This window comes from Hydra vulgaris, chromosome 09, assembly GCF_038396675.1.
Source record: "Hydra vulgaris chromosome 09, alternate assembly HydraT2T_AEP".
Classification (NCBI taxonomy): Eukaryota; Metazoa; Cnidaria; class Hydrozoa; order Anthoathecata; family Hydridae; genus Hydra; species Hydra vulgaris.
The window spans coordinates 1,580,828-1,591,417 of NC_088928.1; the positions used below are offsets into that span (position 1 = coordinate 1,580,828).

General features: G+C 27.3%; 2 protein-coding genes across 2 annotated transcripts; both read right to left on the reverse strand.

Moving 5' to 3' along the window:
- Positions 1-8,494: 8,494 nt before the first annotated feature.
- Positions 8,495-9,507, reverse strand: LOC136085166 (52 kDa repressor of the inhibitor of the protein kinase-like). The gene is made up of 2 exons (XM_065806454.1): positions 9,454-9,507; positions 8,495-9,340 (listed from the first exon to the last, which is right to left on the reverse strand). Exons 1-2 carry the CDS (start codon positions 9,505-9,507, stop codon positions 8,495-8,497), a joined length of 900 nt encoding a protein of 299 aa, XP_065662526.1.
- Positions 9,508-9,510: 3 nt separating this feature from the next.
- On the reverse strand, positions 9,511-10,353 carry LOC136085167 (52 kDa repressor of the inhibitor of the protein kinase-like). Its single transcript, XM_065806455.1, has one exon. It carries the CDS (start codon positions 10,351-10,353, stop codon positions 9,511-9,513), a length of 843 nt encoding a protein of 280 aa, XP_065662527.1.
- Between the last annotated feature and the right edge of the window lie 237 nt (positions 10,354-10,590).

Consider the following 10,590-nt stretch of genomic DNA (forward strand, 5'->3'; position numbering starts at 1 on the left):
AAGTTTTGAGTCAATTTATGAGTTGGTTTAACAGATGCAGTTTTTAAAATATTTGGGAATATACCAGTAGCGAGTGAGAGATTAAATAGTTTAGAAAGTACTGAAGAAATATCATTAGCAAGAAGTTTAAGAATAAAGGTTGGAACGCTGTTTGGACCAGAAGCTGTGCCATCATTTAGAGAAGAAATTACTGATATTATTTCATTTTTTTCAATAGCTTTAATAAAAAGAGACACAGGCTTTGATGTTTATAAATACTTATGGATGTCAGTATGTTATGAATGAATATTTTTTATTATAATAATGTACATTACTTTGTCATATAATATATTTCATATAGGGTATATTAGGGTAATAGGAGCACCTTGGTAATATAATTTTATCATTAAATAAAAGATGTTATGATAATGGTATTATCATAACATCTTTTATTTAGTAAAGTAAAGTGATGAGATTAAAAGTATACAACTGAAAGGTATTTGTAATATATAATATATAACTAATAGTTTATAGTTGTCTTTAGTTAAATATAATATATTTAATTGAAAAAACTTTATAAATTCTTTAATAACGTTTTGAATTATTACCTCCCTCTAGTAAATCACTCAATGTAAGATGGCGTCATAATAGACTATTAAATATACTATTGAATAAGCTACTAAATATTGTTATGAGATGTATGACACTAGTATTGAATGGTAGTGATAAAAATGATATAATTTATTATTATATTATACTATAACTAGAAATACTAAAGCTTTTGATATTTAATTTGTAGGAATTTTTCTTTACTTTAGGCAGGGGCGGATCTAGATACTTCTAGTATGTCTGTAAACAAAAATTCAAAAACAAAATTTAATTTTGAAAAAAAATAAAGTAAAAATATTATATTTTAATAGTGCATATAAAAATACTTTTTTACTTAACTGTCAAGTAAACTAGATTAGAAGTTTTATTATCGGATTTAAGTTTTGTAAACGGTAATTTTAAAAAAAATGGCTTTTTCTTTACAGCTGTTTTTGAAGTTCATATAAAAATATATTTCTACCTGGAGGTCAAAGTAAAATAATATTCAAGTAGGTGCATCTAGGGTTAGGACTATTGTAATTGTAATGAAAACAATAACAGTAACAATAACTATTGTTATTGTATCAACCTTATTTAGAAACAATAACAATACTTGTGATTTTCAACTATTGTAATTCTGTTATACAATAACAATAAATATTGTATTGCAATTCATCTTTATAAAACAATAACAATATCTGAAAAAAAATGTATTGCAATGATCCACTACAATAACAATAAATATTGTATTGTAATTCGTCTTTGTAATACAATAACAATATATTGCTATTGTAATAAAAGACATTAACAACATTATTTAAGAAGAATTATTTTGTTTAACTGTTTGTGTTACTAAAGTTAGTTTTCATATATATTTTAAGTTCTTTAGCAGCATTAAAATCAAGAGGAAAAAATAAAAGGGCTGAATGTAATAATTTATGAATGTTATTTTTCATAATAGTAAGGCTATCATCAGACAGGCAATATTTTGCGGCCATTTAGAGCTTAAAAAGACATAACAAAATATGTAAAAAATAAAATTAGCAATATTTTGCAAATCCGTAAATAAAAAATAGCAAAAATAATAGTAAGTGCGTCAAAGATAAATATAAATACCTTAAAATACGTTAGCTTTTCAATACAATACAATATTATTGTATTGTAATGTGTAATACAATAGTTATCGAATTTTATTGTATTTTTAGAAAAAAACAATACAATACTTATTGTAATTGTTTTTTATCACATCAATACAATACAAAAATAAAATTTTTTGTATTGTTTCTGTAATATTACAATACAATACTATTGTATTGTAAAGTGTAATTGTATTTAATTTTTACAATTACAATTACAATAGTCCTAACCCTAGGTGCATTGTTCTTGGTATTATTGTATTAAAAAATGTTTTTAACTTTTTATTTGATTTGTTAAAAAAGCAAGTTATATATATCTTTACTAATATCAATTTTTGGACGCCCCCAATAACTTACACCCTAAGTAAAATCAGTTAAAATCTTTTTTTTGCGATGATCAGGAGGTGAAATAAATTTTAATAATTAATACGTAACAAAATACTCCAATGGACGTCTCCAACATTATTTTTTACCTTTGTATTAAGTTTGATTTCCAATATTTAACTTTTAAGTATTTGATTTTATTTCTATAAAAAAACATAATCGGACGTCCTTTAACACGTACATCCTGAAATATATAAGGTTTATTGATTGTATTTAAAATTTCACTTAATGTTAGATGTTAAAAATGTTAGATTAAAATGTCACTTAACTATAAAGTTAAAAACATTATACTACAAAGTGAAAAACCAAAGTTAATCTCTTTGAAAGGTCTGCTATGAAAAAAAATAATTTCTTGTAAAGATACGAACCTTGTTGACTCTTGTAAAATTTTTTACAAATAGTGTTTGTTCTCTAACATTTTTATTTTAAAGTTGATGATAGTATTTTTCAATTTCAACTTAGATATTTTAAAAAAAATACTTCTTACATATCTAAGACGTCGCATCATCTCATCATTAAGTAATAAAGTTTTTAGAGAAGTTATTACCGATAGAATATTTAAAAAATTATGCATATTGCAACAGTCATAAGCTTAATTTAGCTATCTGTGCCTCGTGCAAAGTGCACTATGCCAAGTATCTTTTGACACATATAAATATAATACTTTTTAAACTTTTATTTACCAGACAACAAAAGTTAGAGGAGCATATTGAAAATTCAGGTGGAAAAAGTAATTAGTTTAAAAGACTTTTCAAGAACTTTGTGCTAGTTTATGAGCTTGATTTATGGTAGCTTTCTGGTTAAATTTATAAAGGTGATTGCTACCTTCCTATTAACTGCAAATTAATGAGTGCACTTATCTTTGCTTTTGCGCATAAAAATTTATATGCAAAGCACCATGGCACAGCACCACCTAATTGTTTATTTGTACAAAATCGGTTATAGATATAAAAAAAGACTCACTGATAAGTTTGCTACTTGTAATCGTAATTAAATTGTTTTAACTTTTAAACAAAGTTAAAATATATATATATATCAAAAAAATATATATATTACTTTTAAATTTAATTTGTATAAAGTAAAAATCATAGTAAAAACAAAATGTCAGCCTTATTTGGAACACTAGTAAAAAACCACAGTTATTTTTGTAGCCATGTATCTTTATAAAATATTAATTGACATAAAGCAAGTATCAGAGTACATTTTATTTTTAAGTTGGGTCCAGGTATGTCATTTTTTGTGTCACTTACAACACTAACTTAGTATTATTATTCTTTATGTTAAAATGCTGTGTTGTTATTATTATACGGGGTGACCAGAAAGTTCTGGCACATAGTAAAATTGCCATAAAAACGACTAAATTTAAAAATGGCGAATAAGATTAAGAATAAACTTTATTCTAACAATTAACAATCACATTACAACATTAGATTTCAAAACAACCGCCTTTAGCTTTAATATAGGCCCTATGTCTCTTGGGAAAATTATTGACTGCGTCGCGCTGGTATTCTGGAGAAAGATTATTCCATTACTTCTGAAGTGCTCGGCGCAAAGAGTCTAAATTTTTATGAGGGATAGAACATGCTTTGGTCTTCAAAACAGACCACACGGAATAATCTAACGGGTTGAGATCTGGCGAGTAGGGATTCTTGGGCGCTGATAAAATCTGGAAAATTGTTTTTGCACCACCCTTGAACGATTTTTGCCTTGTGAGCAGGAGCCGAATCTTGTTGAAATGTCCAGAGCTTTGTACTAAAGTGTGATTGGGACCATGGAAGTACTTCTTTTATAAGGACATCATTTAAACAGTTTTGAGTCTTAATTTTTACTCCAGAATCCACAAAGACTAACGGAGTTTTGCCATCCGAAAATATCCCTCCGAAACCCATAACGGATTGAGGATGTCCTGAACAAGAAGCGATTCTACCCTTCATGTTTGTATCACTTATACTTCTGGACAATATCGGATTATTTTGATGGTTTAAGAAAGCTTCAACATTGAATAAACATTCATCAGTGAAAACAATTCCTGAGTGGCGCGCCGAAGAAAAACGTTTGAACAAAAGCTTGCATCTTTCCATTTTTACTTTCTTCATTTTGTCTGTGAGAAGATGAGCTTTTTGGATCTTGTATGGTATAAGTTTTAGCTTATCCTTGCATTTTTTTCTCAGGGATTCACGACCTATTTGCAAATCATTTGCCATTTTTCTTATCGACCCCCTTTTTTGACGAATTCTATCACACATTTTTTGATAATAATTTTGCTACTTGATGTCGGTGTGAAGTCTTCTACTTCTAGGCTTGTTTTGGGTGCTGCCTGCCTTCTGTAAACGTTTCAAATTGTTGAAGACAGTTCTTCAAGGATTTTTAAGTCTTTTTGCTATCTCTGCTCCAGTACATTCACTAAAGAACAAATGCTCTATAGAAACTCGATGGTCTTTTGTGACTTTCATATTAAAATTAAAATAGATTTAAATAAAAAAAATGCCTGAATACGATTAAGAATTGACATAGGAATGAAATGGAAACAAAAATATTGACAAATAATACATTTTCTTAAGTCTAATAAACTAATAAAAATGAGTACCAGAACTTTCTGGTCACCCTGTATTGGTTTATGCTTTCATTTTTTGAAATAATTTTTTTCAAACTTTTTGCATTTATCAGCAAGATTTATTAGAATAAAGATTTTGAAAATTTTCTAAAGAAAAAAAAGAGGCAATAAGATTGCATTTCTGAATATTTATTTATTTAATATCGCATATTATATTATAATATAAAAATATTTTGTTATAATTTGTGTTATTTTACAATATATTTGTTACAATACAGTTATAAAACTTTACAGTTTGTAAGTTTAACTCAATAATGTTAATAAGTAAATATAAGCTTCTGACAGCTCTAACCGCCAATATTTTGAAGTCTGTTTGTGATAGAAAGAAATGAACGTAAAAATTATAAATATTTAATTTGGTAACAAGAATTATATATTGTAAAGAAAATATTTTGAAAATAATTAATCATATCAATCAGTATATAGTAACTAAAAACATACTGCAGAGTTCCAAGAATAAACATTATCAAGAGTCGAATCAAACTATTGGAACTCTATTGGATTGTACATTTCAGTTATTATTTGTTCTTCTTTCTCTTTTATATTACATTTTCCGCATCCATTAGTTTTTATATCAGTTAAAAGATGCAACACACGATATTGAAAGTCTAAAATTTATGTTAATTAAATTTTTCGTTACAAATCAAAACAAAACTAGGTAAATAAGTAGACTAAGAAATATGCTAATTAAATGAATTTACAATTTTACTTGTCTAACCCTAAAACTGAGAATAACTAATAGACAGTAAAATACTTTATTGTGGCAACACTTATAAATAGTATTGCCACAATCAAGTATTTCACTGTATATAAGTTTTTTAGATATAGGGTTAGACAAGTAAAACTGTTTCAAAGTTTTAAAAAACTATGTAATACTGGATTTCATGCAGTTGATTATTAGATTCATTCTGACTTACCTCGTGGCTCCAATAAAATAACGTTTTTGGAAGACAAATATAAACTCACTATTACATTTAACAACAAATATAACGTTATTGTTTTTAATTAAAGATTTACTTGCTTGAGATAATGGAAAACCATCATATTTATTTCTTTTATTCAAAGGAGATGACGAAGATTGCTGTGTCTTAAAATGTACCTCATCACAATCGCTATCATCTTCATTTATTATTTTTTGACTTATAGAAAAAAAACATTGACAATGTTTTAATTTTTTTGGCAGCATAGTTTTTTTTAAAAATAAAACTTGTAGTAGCCTTGAGTAGCTTGCTCACAAAAAATTTAACATTTTACAGATTACTTCACAGAATAACAATTTTTTAAATTAAATAGGCTTCATTAATATAGTATTAATTTCACTCGATATTTTTACCTGAATCTTAGTAGGGCCTAGTAAAGAATTAAAATCTTAAAACGACATTTTAAATTAAAACACCTACTGTCTCGAGATAAACCATCATACTTATTCTTTTAAGACTTTCGCCTCTATTATTTTCTTCACAATCACTGCCATGATCAACTTTTCTTTTTAGAGTCAAAAAAGAAAAACTCTGAGAATGTTGTTCTCTTTAGTCCAATCGAAGCAAATATTTGGGCATGAAAGGAGGTGTGGTTAGAAAGTTTAATAAGAAAAAAACTTTTAACTAGTTTTTTACTCAAAAAAACTTCACAAGGGCGTTTGAAGATTATTAAAAAAAAAAAAAAAACTCAGGAAAAATTTGATCAATGTTTGTTTTCACATTTTCAAACAAAACTTAGTATGACTATAATTGTACTATAAATTTCAACCTGGTTTAGATTTTGAAGCATTTCATCATTTATGAAAACCCCATCAAACCACACAAGGGACCATTGGTGTTAAACATAAACAAATGTATATGTTTATTTACTTATCTGTAAACAGGGTGGTATATATATATATATATATATATATATATATATATATATATATATATATATATATATATATATATATATATGTATATATATTTGTATATATATAGATATATGTGTGTGTGTGTATATATATACATGTATATATATATATATATATATATATATGTATATATATATATATATATATATATATATATATATATACAGGGGTGGATCTAGCTTATTTTTTTTGAGGGATGCTGAGCAAATATGTACTGCAAAGATATGTTCATTACCCCCCCCCCTCCTTGCGGGCTTTGCGAAGGAGGGGGTGTATAAAAGGAAGGGTGTCATAAAAAAACGTTTTTATAAAGTACGAGGGAGAGAGTCACCAAAAAGCGTACATGTTTGTTTAAGAGGTGTTCAAGGCAACGAATACGTACGTAGTTTGACTATATTTTTCATCAACTTTTAAAATTTTCAACCTCTTTTTTAACATAAGGAAAGGCTATATCCATCTGGGTCTTTTACCTGTCTGTCCATCTTTTTATACCCCTTAAACTGCCCGTATTTTGACTAAATAATCAGATAAGAAAGGTTACAATTCTTATAAACATATCTTTTTTATTTCCATAATGGTATTATGTATGCAAAATAATGCAGCAACTTAATTTTATTAGCAGTAATTGACTTTTATATCATTAACAGTTCAATAACAGAGTTGCCGCTAACAAAAATGATGATAAAAACAATTACTCTCGCCTGCCGAATAAACGGGGTTTAATTTCATGAACCCAAACATTGAATACACAATTATTTTTATGACATATAACATAAACTAGGAATGGCATAAGAATTGAACAATAAAACCCTTGTTTTGAAATGTTAAAAGTAAACAAATTTCTTACCATAACTGTGCTAAATTTCTTTTTCTAAACTGTTAGCTTATGACTAATATAGTAAATCTCAAATCGTGAAACTTTACTAAATTAAAACCATATTTGAACAGTAGGAAAACTAAAATAAGCTAGTAGAATAGTTACAAAATGTAGAACTGATAAAAGAGACTGTTAATAAAAATCTAGTTTCAATGGAACTATCCAAATTTTGCTCATAATATGGTTTTTAAACAGAAAATTAGAAATATTTAAAGTAACCATCTAGTTTAACTTCTAAAAACACCTGCGTCATGCACATTATGTTGCAATTATAACACAATTGTATTACAACTTACTATTAAAAATATTTATTAATACTATGATATAATAAATTTATGCACATAATATACTTAAAATATATAATTATGCACAAAAATTATATATAAATTGTAATAACAATGATAATAAACTTTTACACTAAATACATTAATATTAGTGAACAGATTTAATAACATTATATAACACTGTTTATAAACAAAATTATGTAACTGTAATAAAATATAAGTTTCATGATGTTCTGGACCATTTATTTTCCAAGAATATTCCCTTAAAATATAAATAAAAATTTAATAACAGACTTATTTGTATATCCAGTTATAATTAAACTTTAATTATAATTAAACTATATTTATAACTATCAATAAACTTAGTATAATGAAAACTTTATAATTAAGTGTGATAAGCAAAACTTTTACTAAGTAAGATTTTCAATTTCCATTAAACTTTCTATACATACTCTGACATTCGCTAAGTCTGACTATTTATCTATTTCCCTTGAGAGCCAGACTTAACAAGATTCTACTGTATATATTTTTTGAAGTATAATTTTATAATTAAAAAATACAATAAAAACTGCAGAACTTTCTAGGATCACTATTTAAATTACAACATTAAAAAAAGTTCACTTTTTAACTAAAGTCATGCATCATATTAGTACGTCATTTAATACGCCATAACACTCTATTAAATATATAAAACAGTAAATAATATATTTATATTATATTATTAAATAAAACAGTTTATATTGGATCAGAATTTAAAACATCTACAAGTTTCATTCTACGAGGATTTTTCCTAGCAAAACAATCAATCACTTCATTTGCATTAATGCTGAAATCTTGGTGAACGTGCATTAAAGCAAGACTATTAAATCTATTCTGTGACATTGTGTTACGTAGATAGGTTTTTAAACGACGATCAACAGAGATTGATCTTTCGCAAGTGCATGTTGTTACTGGAATAGTTGCAAGGATTTGAATTAAGGTGAATATATTAGGAAAAGTTATTCTATCTATAAGAGGAAGGAGTTTGGTTAGAGAAGTTGGAAGAGAATTTTTAAAACTACGCCAATAATCTTCCCACATGTTCAATTTGGTCATGATATAGCGTGGTTCCGGAAGTTCATCCTCATACTCATTTAAAAAAAGAAGAACGTTGCTTCTCCATTCAGCAACAATTAAAACGTTAGTTGGCATTGCAAAGAATCCATTATAAATAGCAATGTTTCTATTAGAAAAATGTAATTGAATCTGAGATGATAAATGGTCAAGAAAAGGAATTGTAATAACTTTTTTGTAATACTCATTAATAGATTCACTAGGACAATTATATCGATTTAGCTGTTTTCCTTTTGTACGAGGCTTGTGCTCATAAACACCAACACTAGCTGCCAATACAACTGCCTCACTATACCAAGCACCGTGACTGTGTTCAATTTCTGATCTTAGTCGCTGTAAAGCAAGATATAACAAATTTACTTTTTCACGTGATGCAAAAACATCAAAGTTTGGAGATTGAAATTGTTTTGTAATTGGTCTTGTTACAGCGACTAAACAGCGAGACACCACTACTAAAGTAACAAGAAACTGGAAAGATCTAGTAGCAAAGAATTAACTATTTGCATCACACACTGAGTCATGGTTCCAAGACTTTTCATCGTTATTAATCATTAGCTCAAAGCATTTAATTATAGAAGTACCTCTATAAACACATCTAAACCATCAATTCTGGCAATCCATCTTGTAGGACACATCAATTAGACGAAAGTGATGAGCTTTTGGAAACATTTCTTCAATTTTTTTTTCAGAACATCAAAACGCTTTGGACGAAAATTAAAGAACTGAGATATAACTCGATCATTTGACATCATATTGCTAACTATTTGTATGTTACAGGCATCTGCAACACAAAGATTGAGGACATGAGATCCACAATGAACATGCAATGCTTTGGGATAAATATTTTTTATTCTTATTGCAGCACCGGAACAGTTCCTAGCCATGTTTCCAGCACCGTCATAACCTTTACCAACACAAAATTTCATTTTTAATCTCATATCTTTAATACTATTAAAAATTTGGCTGGCTATAGCTTCTCCAGATAAGCCTGAGTCGCAAGGAATAAAGGCAAAAAATAGTTCACAAATTTCACAATTATCATTTACAAAGCGTAATACAAGTGGCATTTGTTCCATATTGCTAACATCAGATACTTCATCTGCTAATATTGAAAAAAATTTAGCTTTTTTAACTTCACATTTCAATTTAGAAACTATAATGTCATTACAAATATTAATCAACTCATTTTGAGTAGTTTTAGAGCGATATGCTGCATTTTTTGGAGTAGCAATTCGCCCATTCACCAAATTGTTTTCTGCACAATCAGATATTAATTTCAAAATTGATTGAAGATTGCCAGAGTTAATATTTTCATTCTCATAGTAAAATGAATCATCTCTGTCCCATTGGAGAGGTATGTTTTGTTTTCCACACATAATAATTGCCAGAACTATTGGTTTTAATATTTCTCTAATTTTCTTGACTTGTTCATCAACTACTTTGTTGAGATTTAAGTCAATAAAATTTATCTTTTGCTCCATACATTGGCAAAAATGAGTTGCCTTTAGAGTTGCAGTTTGGTGAATTGGCGAACTTTCAGCATGTTTAATAAACTTATTAATGGCCTTTGATTATGCCACAAATGGAGATTTATAAAGCTGAACAGGTTTACTTGCATTATGACTTGATTCTTCAGATCCAAAAATAACACAATTAACACAATAAGCACCTTTTTTAGTTTCTGAATATGCAAGCCAAGAGTATAATGATATCCAAGA